Source organism: Hyperolius riggenbachi, chromosome 4, assembly GCF_040937935.1.
Source record: "Hyperolius riggenbachi isolate aHypRig1 chromosome 4, aHypRig1.pri, whole genome shotgun sequence".
Lineage (NCBI taxonomy): Eukaryota > Metazoa > Chordata > Amphibia > Anura > Hyperoliidae > Hyperolius > Hyperolius riggenbachi.
In genome coordinates this window covers 307,039,441-307,061,902 of record NC_090649.1, presented here as the reverse complement: position 1 = coordinate 307,061,902, position 22,462 = coordinate 307,039,441, and the positions used below count along the sequence as shown (strand labels likewise).

The following is a 22,462-nucleotide window of genomic DNA, read 5'->3' as shown; positions in this document are numbered from 1 at the left end:
TTATTTGATAGGGTTTGAAAATGTGTCCTTGGAGAAAACCCAGGAGACACTTTAATAGGATCTGGTCCATAGGTGTTGAAGAGAATCTGTACTCTAAAATTCTTACAATAAAAAGCATACCATTCTATTCATTATGTTCTCCTGGGCTCCTCTGTGCTGTTTCTGGTGCTCCCTGCTGCAATCCTGGCTTGTAATTGCCAGTTTTAGGCAGTGTTTACAAACAAAAGACATGACTGCTAACCAGATTGTGATAGGCAGAGAGGAGCTCAGTCTGTGACTCACACAGAGCCTGCAGGGGGTGTGGAGAGGGTGTGTATAACTTCTATCCTATCACAAGCAGAGCAGTGCATTCCTGCCTGAGTGCATGAGCCCGACAAAGCTGACAAAGGAAAGAAGATTCGATTATGTAACAGAGATAATACAGCCACTGTGCAACTAGGAAAGGCTGCAGTAAGACAGACCACATTAGAACAGGTATAGGAACTTATAGGATAGAAGAAATGAGGCTGAACATTTTGTTACACAGTCTCTTTAAACAAGAAAAGTTTTCACCGCAATATGCATATGTTATAAGTGGGTTTGTTTTGCATAGGAATTTATTTGCATGGTTTTGATTTTTATCGCCTCACTGATTTAGTAATTTATTCATGATTATAGTTTCACTGTGATTAGCACATATCATTTTATCATCTGAGAGGTGTGAAAGTTTTAATTGTTTACAATCTTCTTTAAATATTTTTTGATACTAATATAATGAATTATTATTGAAAAAATTGAGTAATGCTGTTTCCACATGGAAACACATGGGCAGTAGTGTTCCTTTTCATGTTAGTAAATAGCCTATGGGCCATAGGGGGTTGATGCACAAAGGTGCGGTAATATTGCCATGCACAAACAGCGCCTGGCAATATCACTGTTACTACTGGCAGCGTGTACCGCAAATGACGCTAGTAGCACGACCCGCTGTAGTTGAGTAGTATAAGCATTGCTACAGTAATGAGCGTTACTAAGGGTAACGCTGGTTAGTAATGGATATTACCATAACAATGGGCATGATGCTTGAGTACCGAGAGTCGTGCTAATAGTGTAACTCGCAGAACACGCTGCCAGTAGTAATGGTAATATTGCCATGCACTGTCTATGCATGGCAATATTATATATACATGTATATATATATATATATATATATATATATATATATATATATATATATATATATATATATATATAATATACGCCCATAACATTGTCAATAAGGGCAGTTGATTCTGCCTTTTTTCCCCATGATGCCTGCCAGAAATAGAGATGCTGACATGCATGTTCTTCCTCTGTCATATTCACCATGTTCTTCAATTTGCTCCTACAACTAAAAACCCTGCTGGAAGATAATCTACCGTTCCTGGTGCAAGAGTAAGGCTAGGTTTCCACTTGTGCGTTTGGTGTCACATTTTTCTCTCCAAAAATTTGCATTGATTTGGCAACTAATGCTAGTGAATGGGGCTGTTTCCATTCAATGGGAATTTTCGTACGCTTGGAAAAATCTGAGGTCCTGCATCATTTTTTTTGGGCATTGCATACGATTCGATACTTTTAGTTGCGTGAACATTCACATTAGATCCATGGATTCAGGGAGTTGTCAGCAGTCATGACTCAAGGTGCGTACACACATGCGACTATAGTCGTTTGTAACGATCGTTCCCCGATCTTTACCAACGACGATCGTTACAAAAAACGAACCACCGACTATTAAGGCAAACGATGAACGAGCCAAATCGCTACAAAAGAAAGTTCTGTCTCGGCGGATTTTAACCAACGACGATCGTTTGCAAAAGTAGTACATCGTTGGAGAACGGCCGTTAGTACTAGGCTTGACATGCGCATTTCACGATTTCTCCATGGAACTTCTCATTTTTATGCGCAGGCGCAATAGTTGCTTTCTGTGATGTAACGTTCGTTATAACGATCAGATCGTTACACACATTTTAAAACTACCTTTACTTAGGTCGTTCTTTCATCAATTAAAAGTTTGTTCGTCGTTCTTAACGAACGATCGTTGTCGCATGTGTGTACGTAGCATAAGCTGTTACTGAGCAGATTATGTTATATTTATTAATGCAAATTTTCACATATGAAAATTCGCATAAAAATGCGTCAAAATTTACATGCGAATTTTCACTAAACAAAAAAATCTTATACGATTGCAGGCGAAAATGTCACTCTACAGTGGAAACGTAGCCTCAGGTAGCTCTGTTGAGAGAGAGAGAGGGGTGATGTGATTGGTAGAGTGCTTTTTTGTATAGCATTGCAGAAAATATGACAGCTGAGCTTACTAGGAAATTAGTACAATTACTACTAAACATGTTTAAGATCTTGTCTGATGATTTTTACTTGTTTTGACTTTTGACTCATGAGTTTTCCAGATATCTCAAATGATGTTTAATGTTGTCTCTTTCAGGAGATGCTCGAGTGAGGGGTCCAGCTGGGGTTCTCTCTGAACGCCGTGGCTCATACCCTTTTATCGATTACCGGCTACTGAACAGTATGTATACACTAAATGTACACCAATTTAAAATAACAATGCCAAATCATCCATTTCTTCTTAAGTGAAATTCCAATGATATTGGTAAAAATATAAAAAAGCAGTTAAGATCGATTCATTGGAAAATTTTCATATGTCATTTATTACCATGGTTTTACTGCAGTGATAGCCACATACATTGCTCAGCCTTCCTGCAAACAAACTGCATTTTAGCTGTGATTAGAATAGAAGATTCAGTCTGGTGTGTGCAGATAGTTACACATGCAGGAAGAGGATGGTACTTGAGGCATTTTCTGGGTTGTCTGTATTTTATACACAGCATTAAAAAGTCCAGATTTTTCTGCTTGAAAAATATTGATGTTTGAGTGTCCAACCTCTTTAAAGAGACCCTGAGCTCTCTGGGGCCTAACATAATTGCAGGCCATTCATATTTTATAGCTTTATCAGTTTCTGATGTGCCAGAGTTGGGCCATTTTCTAGCTGTATGACATTTGTATTATTGGGGTGATTTTATTTATTTATTTATTGTATTTATAAAGCACCAACATATTAAGCAGCACTGGGCATTAGTTAAAGAGACACTGAAGCGAAAAAAAAATTATGATATAATGAATTGGTTGTGTAGTACAGCTAAGAAATAAAGCATTAGGAGCAGAGACATACGTCTAATATTTATTTCCAGTACAGGAAGAGTTAAGAAACTCCAGTTGTTATCTATGCAAATAGCCCCTGAGCTCTGTGACTTTGAAAGTCATGGAGAGCTCTGACTTCTGATTAGGTTATCTCAGCTGTATTGTGTTTTTCTTTTTGCAGAGAACAGTTCAGGACAGGTCAAAAGTTCACTGCCTGTTCTGCAAAAACTTTTAGAATGCTGATTAATGTGTAAACTGCAGGTATTAGAGAATGAGGCGATGTAATAAAAAAAAAGATGTATAACTGAAAATAAAAATATGAGAATATTTTTTTTTGCTACCAATGTTCTAGTAATTACCCCTACTACACAACCAATTCATAATATCATAATTTTTTTTTCGCTTCAGTGTCTCTTTAAAGGAATCATCAGGCATTTTAACAAAAATCTGCTTTACTCACCTGGGGCTTTCTCCAACTCCTTGCAGCCGGCTGTCCCACGCTGTCATCTCCGCTCTCCGCTGCTGCCCCAGTGTCGGCGCACGGTGCAGAGGATGGCCGCGAGGTCGCCCTTACTGCGCCTGAGTCAAGCGCCGCTGTCAATCACAGCCACGTTGTCTGCGGCTTACTGCGCAGGTGCAGAACTACTGCGCCTGCTCAGTAAGTAACGGACAACGTAGTCATGATTGACAGTGGCGCTTGACGCAGGCGCAGTAAGGGCGACCTCGCAGCCGTCCTCTGCACCGTGCAGTGACAGCAGGGCAGCGGTGTAGAGCGGAGGTGACAGCGTAGGACAGTCGCTGCAAGGAGCTGGAGAAAGCCCCAGGTGAGTAAAGAAGATTTTTGTAAAAATGCCTGATGATTTCTTTAAGGTTATAGACAATATTTAGGGGTGACATACAGCAATAAGACAATACAGGAACACATGCAAACCAGATCACACAGCACAGTATGAGTACAAGGTAATGTTTAGTCAGTCACTGGATGGGAGCATAGTGATAAGGCAAGTCGAGTTCACTCATGAGTTCACTCAGATCCATAGGATGGGTGTACGGTAATGGAGGTGCATGAACAGGTAGGAGACATAAGGAGGAGGACCCTGCCCTAAGGCTTACAATCTAGAGGGAGAGGTGGGGACGTGCAAGGTAGGGGACCAGAGTTCAGCTGACGGTTTAGAGCACTAGTGAGGGGGTAGGCCAGAGTGAAAATTTGAGTTTTGAGGGCCTTCTTGAAGATGTTGGAGGGGGATGTGGTTTTGAATGTTCAGGACATCTTGAATTACACATTTACAGCTTTGAGCTGTTTACAGACAGCTTGCCCAAAGAACATGTTTTTGTACTTTTGTTCTAAGATTAAACATCTCCAAGTTTGGACACATAAAAAATATTAGTTATGTACACTTACGTTGCACCTCACAACTTTCAGCACTTTTGGTGGATTATTTACCTATTTTTTCATAGACCCATTTTAAAACACAAGCTTTTTAGATTTAGAATCCTAATCTGACATGTAAAGGCATCATCTGAGCGCTCTGTTTATTAAGCCATCAGTATATTTAGCCTGTGCCCGGAGCTGGGATTTGAGGCTATTTTTAATCTGTGGCAGCATTAAGGCTTCATGTGATAATCAGCTTTTATTGGCTTCTATTTGCATGTGATAAAAACTTCCCATGCAACTGATGAGTCATGCAGAAATAATGAAGTGATGCCAGATGAGAAAGCCTTCACCTAGGTCATCTTCATGGTCACCACATAGAGGCTGGTGCAGAACAGTCAGCCGAGGGTTATCTTCTGTGTGTACAAAGGTTAACCTGGCTGCGCAATGCCTATTACCAAAAGCCTCCTATACTCACATCAGAGGGTCTTCAACTTTGTAGTCAGTTGACCCCACTGTCTGGCCGGACAATACATGAAGCCGAAGCAGCTCAAGTTGCTTTGGCTCTGATCAGTGCTGCTCTGATTCTTTCCTTCCACATCTCAGGAACCGTTGAGTCACGCCCACATTGCAAACTCACCTGGTGTCACTCACTGATACACACTTAGTGTGTCCTGGAGCTGTGTACTTGCAAAAAAGTATGGAGTTCCATATAAAAAAAATTGTCTTGATGGACTGTTACAATTGTTTTGGGGCATTTCTTTGAAAAAATTTAAAAAAGCGATATTTCTGATGTGTTTACCGTAATTGAGACAGGAAATATTGGATGGATTCCTCTCCCATCATGCTCTATTTGGATTTGGTTGAGGATGTTTTTTTTTCGGATTGTGAATCTCAGCATTATTGGTGGACAAAACTGATCTCTCTGGTTATTGCTGCTTGCACTGTAACATGTCAGTTTTACTATAAGTTCTATTCTCTAGAAAATTTAAGCGAGCTCAGTTTTCCTGTTTGTGCTGTAAAACTTACATGTTAGGTAGTTTTCCATTTTTGGATTGTACACAAGTAGCATCCACAGTAAGACAATAAGTAAATGTAAAAGTATGAAGAAGACAAGACACACAACATTTATATTGCGCTTTTCTCCTGGCATACTCAAATCACTAGAGCTACTGCCTCTAGGACTCGGCCTATAGGCAGTAGCAGTGTTAGGAGTGTTGCCCAAGGTCTCCTCCTGAATAGCTCCTTACTGAACAAGAAGAGCAGAGATTTGAACCCAGGTTTGCGGTGTCAGAGGTACACTATCCAGCCACTGCTATGATTAAAGGTTTTCACTCAGTGCAGCTGCGCTATTCTTATGGATCCTTCTTACTAGTAGGCCCTAGGAGGAAAGAACATACGAGACCATAGCGGGTAACTTCTGGGCACAGTACACCCTAGTGCGTAATACAAATCACACTGTGCTCAAGGTTGCTACCACCGCATGCAGGTTGGGGACAATTCCCCCCTTTGATTCCCTGCTCACCAAATAGTCTCTTGTATGCCAAGCGTATCACTAAATAACCATACAGAGTCTAAAAGCAAAGAGAAAAGGACTTCCTCATAGCGTAAAACTGTTTTTTAATATGGCTCGGCGGCCCCAATTAAAATCAGCGTACCATAAAAAGAATTAATATCAGCATATCTCACATCTCCATGAGCGGCGATCGGACCTTTCCGCCTCCACGCCTGTGTTCCGTCGGTGTCTGTAGTTTGCCTGGTAGCGTGCGTGTCTTAGCTCCGCCCTACGCGTTTCGTCACAGTGGGCGTGACTCATCAGGGGCTGTGACACGCACACCTCGCTACCGTCTTTAATATGCGAGTGCCCGCCTCAGTCAACCGCCCTCCGCTTAGCTCCTCCCGACTAGGGTGTACGTCATTGGGTCACAAGCGATGGTGGGGGCAAAGTCCGGGCCGGCAATATTAACAGACTACACACTATTAACTAATTCCACATCCTGCCTAACGGCGGAATTCCGCCCTGGACTAATCTCCTATCATTATTCCGCCATGACCTATGACAATGCTTAAAAAAGCCTTCATAGGCCAACAGCAGTAAACTTAACTAATATAAGGCACAACACAGAGTGATAATACAGAATTCTAAGACCACAATCATACGTGCATATATAGACAGCCATATTGACATATCCCCCCCCCCCCCTTTTTTACATCAACAATAGTAAGTATCATATAGTCCCCTCCCATTCAAAAAGCATAATCCTCAACACTTCTTAATGCTACTGAATCATTGATTTCAACCAATGGCGGACTCAAAAACTTCCCCTCCCCCACTTACTTTAGTCATTAGCTAGAAAACAGTTGATATTGATCTCTATATTCATGCCATGGGGGGTTAGACTCCCCAGCTTATGAATCCAGAGGGTTTCTAATTTAGATAGTTCCCGTAGCCAGTTGCACCCCCTCCATTTCGGGACAAGTTTCTCTAACACACAGAATTTCAAGTGATTGGGGTTACATGCATGTGATTTCTTGAAATGGGCCGAGACACTATGGTCCTCATGACCCTTTTTAATTTTATAAATATGTTCCCCTATGCGGGTTTTTAGATCCCTAGTGGTCCGGCCCACATATTGTTGGCCACATGTGCACCATAGTAGGTAGGTTAAAGGTTTGTGTTTGTGTTTGAGAACATATGTTGAGCAGTTAAATCTTGCTGTGTAATTTCGGTACAGAGCTATTAGCACTCTTCTGAGTCACGGTGACCCAGTGGCGATGTCACAGATGCAGTCTCAGGGTCCTTAGGTTCAGTCTCCTCTGAATGTTCCCATGTTCCCGCACTGATAACAAAAGACATTGCTTTCTTTGCAGTCTGAATTTCCTGCTATTACACAGTGTTTTCAGGGTGCTATTTTGCAGTGTGTTGTACAGTACATAGTAGTAAGAACCCTAACAGCATTTGTGCTTTCCCTGATAATAAATAAGAAAAAAATAAAGCTAAACCAGGATATTACAATTTTCTCTAGTCGGTAGGTGCTCTTACTTATTCTCTATTAACAATCATTTTATGTAGTAGTCCTAGTAAGCTTTTAAGACGTGCTAAAGATTAGTAGCATGATTTACAAAAACAGAAGGCCATCCTGTCTTCTCAGCAAACAATGTCTAGGCCGAGACCAAGTCAGCAGTTGATTTCAAACTTTGCTGACGTCATTGCATTCACTCACAGCAGGAGAAGATAATGAACACATTGTCACTGTTTCCATAGTAACTTTTTTCCTCCTTGGGTGACACACTGAGATTTCAGTGTTCCTGAAAAGAAGACTGATCTGCAAACCTTTGCAAAGAATGTTTAGTATGCCAATCTTAATGCATAAATTACGGCTTCTTAATTCTAGTTATATTTTGTTATGCAGTGTTTTGTTGCTTCAGTGTCCGTAAAGTTTTATTTTCTGATGGATTTCACACAGAAGTTGCACATAGCCTTTTTTCAAAAACTGTACAACCCATTTTAAAAATGGAATAAATTGTGTTTTGTTAGTAAACCTTTGCAATGCAATAACAGCACTCGTAGTATGTTCTTAAATGAATTAATTGTACCATAAACAGTGGTGGAGCTAAGCAGCTATTGGTCCCAGTGTGAGTTTTACATTGGGTCCCCTCAAGCACTCTATAAATAGGAATTGAAAAGGATCACCAAAATCTGCTAAAGAAGATCTGCAGTGCAAGGGAGGGGAAGAGTCTATTAATGGCTACTGCTATTCATACCATACATAGATGGGATCATTACTAGCACAGCACCAATGAAGTTCTAATATGGGGGATAAAGGACAGCCCTAAGGGAGTCCCTCTGTTCCAAGAGCCCCAGTTGGGGTGCAGCCTCTGAGCGCTGAGCATGTGTATTTTGTATTAAATCAGTCTTGAACTGCCCTCTGATCAACAAGTTATTATATATGACTAATTTTGAAAAGACTTCAGTACTGACTGGTTGCTTCCCCCCTCCATAGCATCCTGTTTACCATGCACGCTATACATCAGCTGTAATATTTCTGCATCACTTTATGAAACTTGCATTTGTTGCACTGTGCAGTTTTTTTTTCTTCCTGTGAATGCGTCTTCTACTTCCTGTAAAGGAAAATAGGAGGCGTTTGGTATCCTAAATTAAAATCTCTTTACAAAGGAGGTCAAGTAATGGTCTCGCCTTCAAGAATGCTTGACCACAATAAAGTTACAATTTATTTGCCATGACTGAGTACTCTTGGCGGTTTTCTTTTCCCACCTTGAAGGTGGTTGCATTCTTGGTGACCTCTGTTTGGGAGTACCCTAATTTCTTATCTAATACTACTGACACTTATAAACATACTACAATAGATTGACTTTCAGTTTGTCTTTTTAATTATTGAGGCCCCTCTCATCTTTCAAGTCTCCTACTCCCTGGACACAGACAGAGCAATCTGCAGGGCTGTATTTAGGGTTTGGGCTCCCCTAGGCACCCCAAACCTATGACGCCCCCCCCCCCCCCCCCGCGCCCAGGAGGATGTTGGCGGCGAAGAATGGGCGTGGCCACAGAATGCAGTGGGCGTGTCCATAACACAGTGGGTGTGGTCAATTAAAATTTCCTAGTAAGAGTGCAGCCCAAAGCCGTTTTCTCCCCAGGTATGAGTAAAGTGACCCTAAAAAAGCAAGTAGGAAAAGTCCCTCCCCCCCCCCAAAAAAAAAAAAACCCCACACATTAGCCAGTGTTCTCTCCCACAAAATAGTGGTAGGTATTAGATTGTGAGCTCCCCTGAGAAAAGTCAGGAACATGGCTGTTCTCTGCAAAGTGCTGCAGAAGATGCCAGTGCTATATACCGTATTTTTCGGACTATAAGACGCTCCGGACCATAAGACGCACCTAGGTTTAGAGGACAAAAACCAGGAAAAAAAATAATATACTAAGCCTGGTGCATCCATGCTGCAGGGGCGTCTTATAGACTTTCCCCCCTACAATTATTATGTCTCCCTTGTGCCTTCCTTGTTTCCCTGTGGTCTACTCTGTCCCTCTGCTGCTTTTATGTCCCCCTTGTGTCCATTGTCTCCCTGTGTCCTCTGGTGTCTTCCTGTATCCTCTTTCCCCCTTCCTCTAACCCCATGTCATCTGTCCCTCTTCCTCTGTCTCGATTGTCCTGTTTCCTCCATGTCCAGTGTCGGTTATCCCAGTGTCTGCTATCCCTGTCCTCTGTGTTCCAGTGTCTGAATGTCCCCCTGTGTCTGTTGTCCTCCGTGTCCAGCCTGTCCTAGTGTCTGCGTGTCCCCGTGTATTAAATACATTCACGTAGCTGCAGCTATACTCAGGCTGTCCTGCCTTATATACATTTTTGTCTGTAATGTCCCCGGGTACTACCATCTACCACAGGTGGAAGTCGTCTACAGCAAGTGGAAGTCCGCACAACATACCATACATGCAGCTATCCTCAGGCGGTCCCCGCCTTCATCACCGCGCTGTCCCTGCCTTCATCACCGCTCTGTCCCCGCCTTCATCACCGCGCTGTCCCAAGCACTTGGATGTCCGTGATGTCCCCGGCCGGTATTACCGATGCGTTCCTAATCAGGAAGTGTCCCGCTCAGCATTGCCGATAAATGGGCCAATCAGACGGGAATGCTGGCCCCAACTGCCAATCACGCCGCACGCTCTCCACTGTGCACTGTACAGTGATTGGTCCCAATGACGGAGAGGCTGTCCCGCCCTCTAGCCATCTCATCCTATTAACAGAGTTGCTAGGAGCAGTGTGGGGCGTGATTGGCAGTTGGGGCCAGCGTCCCTCGTCTGATTGGCCCATTTATCGACAACGCTGAGCGGGACACTTCCTGATTAGGAACGCATCGGTAATATCGGCCGGGGACATCACGGACATCCAAGTGCTTGGGACAGCGCGGTGATGAAAGCGAGGACAGCGCGGTGATGAAAGCGGGGACAGCCTGAGGATAGCTGCATGTACGGTATGTTGTGCGGACTTCCACTTGTGGTACTTGCGGTAGACGGTAGTACCCGGGGACATTACAGACAAAAATGTTTTTCAGACAGGACAGCCTGCAGCTACGTGAATGTATACGTGGGGACAGGCAGACATTAGGACAGGCAGGACAGGGGAAGGAGGTGCAGGTCCCAATATGTAGTATTCGGACTATAAGACGCAGTGACTTCCCCCCCACACTTTTGGGGGAGAAAAAGTGCGTCTTATAGTCCGAAAAATACGGTAAATACAAATATGGTAGGACATTAGACTATGGCAGAATTAGAGATTGTAAGCTCCTCAGAGGATAGTCAGTGACAGTGACTGCTGAAGATGGCAGTACAATACAGTACAGTAGTATGGCAGCATGGTGGCGTAGTGGTTAGCGCTCTTGCCTTGCAGCGCTGGGTTCCAGGTTCAAATCCCATCCAGGTCAACATCTGTAAGGAGTTTGTATGTTCTCCCTGTGCCTGTTTGGGTTTCCTCCGGGCACTCCGGTTTCCTCTTACACCCCAACAACATACAATACAGATAAGTTAATTGGCTTACCCTAAAAATTGGCCCTAGACTACGATACTTACATGCACATGACTATGGTAGGGATTAGATTGTGAGCCCCACTGTGGGACAGTTAGTGACAAGACAATACATACTCTGTACAGCACTGCGTAATATGTTGGCGCTATATAAATAATTAGTATAAGTACAGTCAGTGGTGGCTCCAGGGTTTTTGGGGGGGGGGTGCTATGCAGGTGCTGGACCAATTTTTGTGGCTATAACCGCACTGCGGCAAAAATGGGCGTGGCCATGCCCGGATGAGGGTAAAGCTAACTAATTTAAAGTGAACCCGAGGTGAGAGTGATATGGAGGCTGCCATATTTATTTCCTTTTAAAGGGACACTTAAGCCAAATAAAAAAATAGTTTTACTCACCTGGAGCTTCTACCAGCCCCCTGAAGCTGTCCGGTGCCCACGTAGACTCGCTCCGATGCTCCTGGCCCTGCTTCCGGTTCTGGCGACAGGAGCCGACAGGCCGTTAACGCGAGTGATTCTTCGCGTTCCTGGCCGTAATAGCGCCCTCTATGCTGATATAGCATATATCATATAACAGCATAGAAGACGCTATTACGGCCAGGAATGCGAAGAATCACTCGCGTTCCCGGCCTGTCGGCTCCTGTCGCCGAAACCTTAAGTGGCTGCCGGCAGGGCCAGGAGCATCAGAGCGAGTCTACATGGGCACCGGACAGCTTCATGGGGCTGGTAGAAGCTCCAGGTGAGTAAAACTCATTTTTTTTATTTGGCTTAAGTGACCCTTTAAACAATACTAGTTGCCTGGCAGCCCTGCTGATCTATTTGGCTGCAGTAGTGAACTGAATTACGCCAGAAACAAGCATGGAGCTAATCTGGTCAGTTCGGACAATATTGTCAGAAACCCCTGACCTGCTGCATGCTTGTTCAGGGTCTGTGGTTGAAAGAATTAGAGGCAGAGGATCAGCACGGCAGCCAGGCAACTGGTATTGCTTAAAATATTACTCTCACCTCGGGTTCCCTTTAAAAGTGCAACGCAAAGACAGTGGGCCCAAGTGTTGGTGACCCTTTCCCCAGAAAATTCACATAATTGTGCAGGTTTTCTCAAGAAAATACACGTAATGTGAGCAGATTTGCCCAGAAAATATATTCAATCATGTCGGCATATCTGCCCAATCATGTCAGCAGATTTGATCAGAAATACGTGCAATAACGTCAGCAGATTTGATGAGAAATACGAGCAATAACGTCAGCAGATTTGATGAGAAATACGAGCAATAACGACAGCAGATTTGATGAGAAATACGAGCAGTAACGACAGCAGATTTGATGAGAAATACGTGCAGTAACGACAGCAGATTTGATGAGAAATACGAGCAATAACGACAGCAGATTTGATGAGAAATACGAGCAATAACGACAGCAGATTTGATGAGAAATACGAGCAATAACGACAGCAGATTTGATGAGAAATACGAGCAATAACGACAGCAGAATGGATGAGAAATACGAGCAATAACGACAGCAGATTTGATGAGAAATACGAGCAATAACGACAGCAGATTTGATGAGAAATACGAGCAATAACGACAGCAGATTTGATGAGAAATACGAGCAATAACGACAGCAGATTTGATGAGAAATACGAGCAATAACGACAGCAGATTTGATGAGAAATACGAGCAATAACGACAGCAGATTTGATGAGAAATACGAGCAATAACGACAGCAGAATGGATGAGAAATACGAGCAATAACGACAGCAGATTTGATGAGAAATACGAGCAATAACGACAGCAGATTTGATGAGAAATACGAGCAATAACGACAGCAGATTTGATGAGAAATACGAGCAATAACGACAGCAGATTTGATGAGAAATACGAGCAATAACGACAGCAGATTTGATGAGAAATACGAGCAATAACGACAGCAGATTTGATGAGAAATACGAGCAATAACGACAGCAGATTTGATGAGAAATACGAGCAATAACGACAGCAGAATGGATGAGAAATACGAGCAATAACGACAGCAGAATGGATGAGAAATACGAGCAATAACGACAGCAGATTTGATGAGAAATACGAGCAATAACGACAGCAGATTTGATCAGAAATACGAGCAATAACGACAGCAGATTTGATGAGAAATACGAGCAATAACGACAGCAGATTTGATGAGAAATACGAGCAATAACGACAGCAGATTTGATCAGAAATACGAGCAATAACGACAGCAGATTTGATGAGAAATACGAGCAATAACGACAGCAGATTTGATGAGAAATACGAGCAATAACGACAGCAGATTTGATGAGAAATACGAGCAATAACGACAGCAGATTTGATGAGAAATACGAGCAATAACGACAGCAGATTTGATGAGAAATACGAGCAATAATGTCAGCAGATTTGAGCAATAATGACAGCAGATTTGATCAGAAATACAAGCAATAATGTCAGCAAATTCAGAAATACGTGCAATAATGTCAGCAGATTTGTCCAGGAACTTGACTACAACAAATATCTTACCTAGTCCGGTGCGCGAGGGAAACTCTGCATGCCACCGCCTGGTCTGGTGGTGGCCTGCTGTGCTGCCTGGGCAGCTGGGGCCTGCGAGTGACCCTGGGCTGGGGTAGCTGGTGGTGGCCTGCTGTGCTGCCTGGGCAGCTGGGGCCTGCGAGTGACCCTGGGCTGGGGTAGCTGGTGGTGGCCTGCTGTGCTGCCTGGGCGGCTGTGGCCTGCTGCCTGTGATCCTGGGCTGGGCGAGGGTGACCTGTCTGCCTGGCTGGCTGGCTGGGCTGGGTAGCTGGGGGCTAGGCTGCAGCAGCTGCTTCACATGGCTCCCGATCGAGTGACTCCCGACCCGACCATCTCATGTGTTGCTGTCCTCCTCCTGCGTGATGTAAAATGGAGCTGAGGAGGAGTCACTTTACCCGGGCTCGGCTAGTCAACTGGGGGGGGCGGAGCATCGGAAGCCAATGTATTTCATAGCCTGCCCTGCTGTCTCAGACTCAATGTCAAGCCACGCCCCCTCCCTGTAAGTGCAAGTGGCTCCACCTGCTCTGGCTGGCTCATTACTGTGCGATGAGAGTCAGTCAGAGCGCACAGAGAACGTGACCAGAGGAAACCATTGTCGATGGTGGCGGCAGGGGGGGAGCGCTTGCAAACAGTAAGAACTGTAACTTCTGGCTGCTGCAGCGGCGCTCCCCCCCCCCCCCCCCCCCCAAAAAAAAATGTTAATGATAGAAAAAAAAATGTCATAAGGGGAAAAAAAAATAAAAAAAAGTATTATTATTTGAACCAGTGGCCACCCGCCCCCCCCCGAGGACCCGCCCATGGCACCGGCCCACGGGTGCCTCTTAATAGATACGGCCCTGGCAATCTGGGTAATGAATCCCAAGAGAAACGTAGTATTACATTGACCCAGCAGAGACAGTTAATAGTTAAAGCAAAATAAAATAAAATTAATGTCTTTTAAATAGCAGAAATAAAACCCAGCATATCCTTCAGAAATATGGTGGATCAGCCCACCAAGATACCAGAGTTGAATTATTACAACTGGAGGGATGAACTAAAATTTCTCCAGTCCGGTGAACAGGACTGATGAACAGTTAAGAATGTTTGTTGCACTTATTGGTCCCGAAGAAAAGTACGTTAGTTACTGGAAGCAAAGGTGTTGCACAAAAATTTGTAACTTCCAATCATCTTCCTCAGTAAATAACTAAATTACAGGTGGTCCCCTACTTACAAACAGGTTCTGCTCCAGGAGGTTGTTTGTAAGTTGAATTTGTTTGTAAGTTGAGACCTGTGTTAAACATGACATTTGGATAAATGATGTACTTTTGGTCAACTCTGGATTTGGACATCTAGGGCCATATTCTATTCCTGAACTCGCCAGCGCTAAGCACTGGCGAGTTCTTAACTTAGGCGATGGGGGCATCGCCTAATCTAATTAAACTTTAGACCCCCCCAGGCGGAAAAGAACTCGCTTGGGCGATATAATCGCCCAGCGAGTTCTTAACACGGAATCCAATTACCCATATCATGTCTCCGGGAAGCGATGCTTCCCGGCAGACATGAGCGTTAGCTTAGACCTGCAAAAAGCAGGTCTAAACTAGCTAACGCACGTCGTCGCCGCAGCATCTGGGGGTCTCCTTTAATAAGGAGACCCCCAGAACTCCCCGTCAGGTCGCCGCACAGTTTAGAAGCCAGCGCGCAGCTCTGCCGGGCTCCTCTGTCATACGTACCGCCGCCGATCACCCGCCGCCTCTCGCCGCAAAATCCGTCATGTAATTACAGTGTATCTACACTGTAATTACTGTCCGCATAGAAGGAGCCCGGGCAAAGCATCTTTGAATCTGCAGCCTGGGCTCCCCATTGGTCCGCTGTCTGAACCAATAAAATGGCTCAGACAGTGGACCAATGGGGAGCCGAGGCTGCAGATTCAAAGATGCTTTGCCCGGGCTCCTTCTATGCGGACAGTAATTACAGTGTAGATACACTGTAATTACATGACGGATTTTGCGGCGAGAGGCGGCGGGTGATCGGCGGCGGTACGTATGACAGAGGAGCCCGGCAGAGCTGCGCGCTGGCTTCTAAACTGTGCGGCGACCCGACGGGGAGTTCTGGGGGTCTCCTTATTAAAGGAGACCCCCAGATGCTGCTGCGGAAGATGGCGGCGGATGTTAGCCGGTCGAGTGCGCATGTGTGGGGAGTGAGGCCGTGGTGCTGATGGACAGCACCACAGCGTAAACCTCACTCCCCATCGCTCAGTAAAAGGGAGCATCGCTCAGGCTTTCGCCTGAGTAATGCTCCCTAACGATCGGCCATCGCGCGAAGGATATGGGCAATAGGATTTGCCGGTAATCCTCACGCGATGGCAAGGTGATAAGTAGCTCGCATCTGCAAGCTACTTATCACCTTGAATAGGATATGGCCCCTAGTATAAATTACGTGTTTTGTTTTTAAATGAAGTGTAAACTACTTATAACAGTTTATACAATACTAGCTGACCTAAGCCCGTTTCAAAATGGGCTCTTGGTCTGTCTCCGTGCACACGTCTGCCGCTCGCGCCCATGGCCCCGTCCTCCCCTGCAAGTTGCGCGTCACTCCCCCTCCGTGTCTCTGTGCAACTCATGAGCGGTTGCGCAGAGCACAGACACACACACACACACAACCCCTGGGATGCAGAGACACAGGGGTTTTATTATAGAGGATTGTAACATTTAGCAACAAAATTATGTGCTTTAGCAACAGTATTATGTGATTAAAAAAACAATATTTTATATTTTGTACAGGAAGACAACTTTGTGTGTCTCTGAAACGTACCTCGAGTTGTAAGCAGGGGACTATAATGCATCACATAACCACCTCCATGCCTATTAAAACACATGCCAGGAGTTTAGTCAAATGACAGACAGAGCTGGAGCTGACACAAAATGGGAAAAGGTCCAGTGGCTTAAAGAGAAAGTAGCTACAAGCATAAAGGTTAACTGAAGGCATAGCAGCCATAAACCAAGTACAAGGTTTCCTCTCCACAGAGGAATACTCCTACAGAGTAACACGTGTGACATTGAGACATCCAGAGGCAAAATAAATCGTATAACAGAGGTGCCAGTGGTGGACTTGGAGGTAGTGGTGGACTTACCAACTTGGAGCTGTGAATAAAGAAATGTTTGCTCATTGATTTGTGTGAGTCTACCATGGGAGGTAAGTCTACCACTACCTCCCTTTTTAAACGTCTTTTAAATATTTTACTCTATTTTTTGGTGCCTCTGTTATACTATTTATATTGCCTTCTAAGTCCACCCTTGGTAGGGTGGGTGATACCCCATCTACCTTTCGCTGTCTACAGGGAGTGACGTTTAACACGAGTGGGGTCGAGTCTAATCTCCCCACCTGCGGTAACCCACCTTCGTGGGTACAATTTTTAGTATTTTAATATTGTTCTGGACATCTAACATGCTACATTGTCAAGGGCTCTCAATCTTTTCCCTTTAATGTTTTACAATCCAAAGGCTAAAGGAGGAGAGGGACACTGGACCATAGTGAGAAAATAAAGCCCTTAAAGAGAACCCGAGGTGCATGCGGCGGGCGGGTGTACGCGGCGGGCCGGTGTGCGCGCGGTAATGACACACCTAGAACCCGTTTTTAAACAGGCTTAGGTCACTAGTTTTTAATAATCAGCCACAGACATTTTCAGTTAGTTGAAAGATTCTTTTTTCTCCCAACCTCTTTTTAGTATGATTAGCACACAAAAACTGGTTATTCTCTTAGAAATATTTGCACCTTACAGATATACAGTAGGTTACACAAACAATAGTAATTTTAGTTTTTTTGAAGTGAAGCTTATTTTATATTCCCCCCCTTCCTTGTCACTGCACAATAATATGCTGGAGCCACCGCTGACCTATTGTTCAAATGGAACGGGAAGGGTGTACTGCAGATAGCATTCCGGATGCATATCATACATTAAAAAGGCAAAAGTAGGAGATACAGGGATGTCATTGTTCAAACAATAAGAAGCAACTCTTGGACATTTATTTCTTTTTACTACTAAAACAAGTAAAGGCTGGACCCAAAACTAATTTTGTTAATGTTAAAAATAGGATCTGCTTCCACTTGTTACAAAACACAGATCCGTGTTCCATGGAACGTGAGACAGAAGTCCCAACTTGGCACATTTTCCCAGACTGGATGGTAAAATGTGTCCAATGAAAGCCTGTGAGAACTGACACTGTCCATTATCACTAGGCTAGTTACCGCATCCCTGTCGTCCGTTTTGGTCACCACTGTGACGTGATACTCACGTGTCACACTGCTGCCACTCAGTCACTTCGAAACAGCCCGGTGGCTGGGGGATCTCGATTGGGCTGCAAAAGACCATTGGGAATCCTCAGCAACAGGGAGAATTATCATTGGTTCATATTGGAGCAATGAAAATGTTCCCTGTTGCTAGGGAGAATTGGCCTGCTGCAGCCTATGGAGAACCCCATGCTTCTGCTGGCCTCCGGGCTTTTTAGAAGAGACTGAGTGGTGGCAGCGGGACAGGTGAGTGGCGATGCGTATGGGCGGTTATAATCGACCGAGGAGCGGATGTGCGGACGCGGAACGGGCAGGGTGCGGACGCGGAACAGACATGTTTGATTGTTGCATGCAGATGCAGAGAGGACATAATGCTTACCGTTTCCATTCTGCATCTGCTCAAGTGTGAACCTGCCCTTAATAGCAGTTTGTATTCAATCCAGTCCAGTTGTTGGATCAGTTATGATATCTCTACACAAGATAGTCACACATCTCTGGAGATGCCTCATTAGATCACACCCTCTCTGCATTGGTGTCTCTATAATTGGTCACTTTTGGTAGGATCCCTGAAGAATTCAACAAGGAAAAAAGCTGGCACATCCAAAGTTAATCTTTATTGGTTCCATGTAAAAAATATGGCCAAAGTTTCGGAGCCACGTAGGATCCCTTTATCAAGGCAATATTTGCTCGGAGGCAATATTTGCTCAGCAGCCTGTTGCTGCTGATCCCAGACAATACACATCACTGTCGACGAGGGGTAGAGGAGCCAGACTCCCACTTCCTTTGCAGGAACTGTTGCACAGCAGCAGACAGATCTTTGCCTCCGAGCAAATATTGCCTTGATAAAGGGGTCCTACGTAGCTCCGAAACGTTGGCCATATTTTTTAAATGGAACCAATAAAGATTAACTTTGGACGTGACAACTTATTTCCTTGTTGAATATTGCATAGAGGGCGTCATCCCTCTTTTCAGCTGTTGCACTCCCCTTAAAAACTATGGGTTTGCCCCCCCCCCCTGGTTTGTCAGGTACTCTCTGAGTTAGCCTTCTAACACTGTCATCCCAGACTCTACATCCACATAGCCGCGACTCCATATGGCACGTTTTGGCTAGTTAGTTTGGTTTATTCTTCTGGTCATACCCTTATCTTAGTTTGTATGTATTATACATGCCCATGGATGCCATTGCTGACATATTACTCAAAGTATACAGAGTATACATGTTCCATTCTTTGTTGTTCATTCATTTGTATTTTACTACTTTGGCTATTGTATCGTCTGTGTGCCGTTTTGTGAAGCACCAATAATTTTTCAATAAAAAAATTATAGTTAAAAAAAAAAAGGGAGGTTAGGATAAATAGATGGGTAGATCCTTGTTTCCCTGGTGGGCTAGCGAGGGGTGGTCTGCAAAAACTCATCCCCCTTCAGTATGCTGTCTCTGAAGACCTAATGGGGCTGAGGAGAGTGTACTACACTGTGCCTGTATATATTAAAAGGGGAGGCTGAGTGAGAATAGGCTAGCATTAATAGTGTTAGTCAGGTGAAGTGTGTACTGCATCTTCAACTTACTCAGTCCTTGGTGACTAATGAAGCCTGTGTTAATTGGGTGGCAGAAAGCACCTGTTTCATCTCTACCCCGATCTTCTCTGTCTTTGCTGGATGCATGGACCACTCCTGCTACAAGCAGTTCTGGCAGCAGCCTTCCTTTTTAGTCCCCAGTCATCTCTGCATAATTTCCTGCCATCCATCCTCCAAGTGTGAGGGGCTGGGAACAATCATATCCTCTTCCCTCTTCCTCACATCAATTTCAAAGGCCTAATCATTTAAATTCATATGCTGCCTGACAAACATTTTGCAGCTCATGCTTCTTCTTCACAAACTTGTGCGTTGATATTGCAGTTCTTGGAACACTGCAGTCACATAGTCTTGGTAGCTCTTTAGGACATTTCTTTACCCTTCTTGTGAAGGCAGCTGGGGATCCTTATTGTGTCCATATGCTTATGTAGTAAAGTCAGTAGCCATTTAATCCTTGAGCAAAGGATCCAGTGCTGTGCTTAATTGTGATCATATGAGGCAAGCACAAAAAGCACCTGCTGTCTACATGGAATTATAGCCCAGCATTCATCCAAATTGGAGGGATATTTTAGTGCTTTTTGTAGGAAAACCACAAAGACTTAAGGAGAACATTCAGACTACATGCAGATAGGGCCTAATTTATGAATGCCACATGAAATTTGCTTATGGAGGACAACTCCAATGTATAGATTCACTACAATGCGGGGCTGCAAGCTTGCATATGAGCAGGCAAACATATGACACACACACAATTCACAATAACAATGCCAAGCACAGTGTTCACCAGGAAATAGCTAGTAGTGCTGCTTTAATAGCACAGGTTTTGTAATTGCACTGATGTTTTGAAAACAGTGCAAGCTCCCGTCACATGTTGTATTAATAATCTGCAATTATAAATTACTGTACTACAAAATGTTGATCCTCCTCCCAATTAACCACATCATCCACCATTCATATTGCCAACAACGAGTTCCACTCCTGGTAAGGACCAACCCATACGGCTTTTAACATTGGTGTGGTTATCTTTTAAAGTGGGGCAGAAATCCCTTCCTGACATTGAAAAGCACCTTTTTGCCAATGTCAAGTAAAAGTGACTCTCTCTAAACCCATTTGTCCCAAAAAGGAGATAAGGTAATATAATGAGACGGTTTATGAGATGCTGTCCTGATCTTGATGTGTGCATCATTTCAGATGCTAGAAGTATTTTCCTATCTTGCTTGACAAATCTTTATTACAGCATCAGTCTTTTCATGTTCATAGTAGTCTTGATTACAGAGATGTTGTCCACAGCATGCCACTCTCAGGGCCATAGCCTATTCAAGATGATAAGTAGCAAGCAGATTTGCGGAAAATCCTATTGCTGGTTTCCTTTGCGTGATGGCTAATCTTTAGGGAGCATTACGCAGGCAAAAGCTTGAGCGATGCTCCCATTCTACGGCAATGGGAAGAGGTTTAGGGCTGTGGTGTTGTCCTTCAGCACCATGGCACTGCTCCCTCGCTCCCCTGGAGATGTGGGTTAGCTGGATTAGACCAGCTCTTTGCAGGTATAAGCTAACGCTCATGTCTGACGAGAAACATCCCGGCTCTTTGACTGGCCCAATAGGCCACCTGTCACTTGACAAGCAGCCGATTGGGCCAATCAACATGCGAGAATCATGTCCTATAAAGCCACTGGACCCGACTGGCTCTAGGCGGGACGAGTGGAGAGGCCATTAGTTACAAGGAGAGCACATAATTTACCAGAGCACGCTACATGCACTACCACAGCATAGTGTGCACTGAGCTCACTCTCCTCTCATTAAGCTGCGCCGCTTTAGCAGCACCCCTTGATGACTCAAGCCCATAGTGTCCTAGTGATGCAAGGCAAATGTACCATCATATTCCAGTGGAATAATTATGCTCTGAAAGTGGCATCTGATACCTTCTTTCATAAAATTTCTTAATTTTAAACACTTATGATATATACTTCAGATATACAATTACAGCATACTCAATAAAATGTACCTTTAACGTTTAACAATAGCTTTTGTGAAGATATCACTGACATGCTTATAATGTTATATTATGTACATTAATTAACATCTATGACATTATATTCTACTAGTAAAAAGTAGGTCACAGCCGCTACCCCCCGCAGTGCACGCACATATGCATCCCGCTTGCTCGGTTCCCACCACTGTGAAGTATATACACACAGGGAGCTGCTTGCTTGCCAGTTGGAAAAAGCTGTTCTTTCCCACAATGCAATGAGAACCTCTGTGAACCACACACAGCAAACTGTCAGATCTGGCCCTGTGTCCTAACTGCCCTGGCTGCGCACATGCTCAGTACAAAAAAGCCAGGGACACACGACCATTCAGTTGCTGATGCAGGGACACTTGCATTTTATTGTATAAGATATATATTAATATCTATATATATATTATATAGAATATTTGTTATAAATGTTGGTAAAGGCAAAATTGTGCGGAGTTTGCTCATAAATGTTTGAGGATCCTGGCATATTTTACTGCAAGTCAATACACCAAAGGAAACTTTGTTTTAATATTTTCCTTTGTAAAGAAAGGCAGTAATAGCATAGCAGAGACATTTAATCCTCTATTAGGAAAGCACACTAGATGACACGAGTTTAAAATAATTGGGATTTTGAACTGAAGAGGCTTAGTCAACATGGATCGCCTTGAGAGCTGAATGTGACGTGATGGGTCAGATGTTACTGCATGTGTCAGCCGTATTCTGTTACAATAAGTCCATGCCATGTGCAGAAACTGCAGAGGATATTCAAGTCACCTGTTTTCCTCCTTTTAGTTGCGTCAGCCACAGGAACCATTGACAAACTATCACTGTATCCAGCCACTGGATAAAGCAAATCAGAGTGTATTTGGCTGTATTACTCTCTAGTCATGTGAACAAGGGAACAAGGAAGGTTTCAGTACTAGTTTACATTGGCCAGCTTTAAGCAGAACAGTTTTGTTGTTGTTAATGTGTACATAAAGGGTAGCTTCTGTAGACATCAATGAT

At 44.0% G+C, this 22,462-nt stretch overlaps 1 protein-coding gene across 6 annotated transcripts in view; it reads left to right on the top strand.

Annotated features, from left to right (window-relative positions):
* Positions 1–22,462, top strand: part of PDE7B (phosphodiesterase 7B) — a 514,887-nt gene that overhangs the window by 418,349 nt on the left and 74,076 nt on the right. For all 6 annotated transcript variants that reach the window (XM_068231627.1, XM_068231626.1, XM_068231628.1 and 3 more), the window contains one exon: positions 2,456–2,539. In XM_068231627.1, the coding sequence (XP_068087728.1) occupies positions 2,456–2,539 (84 nt within the window). The remainder of the gene's footprint in view (positions 1–2,455; positions 2,540–22,462) is intronic.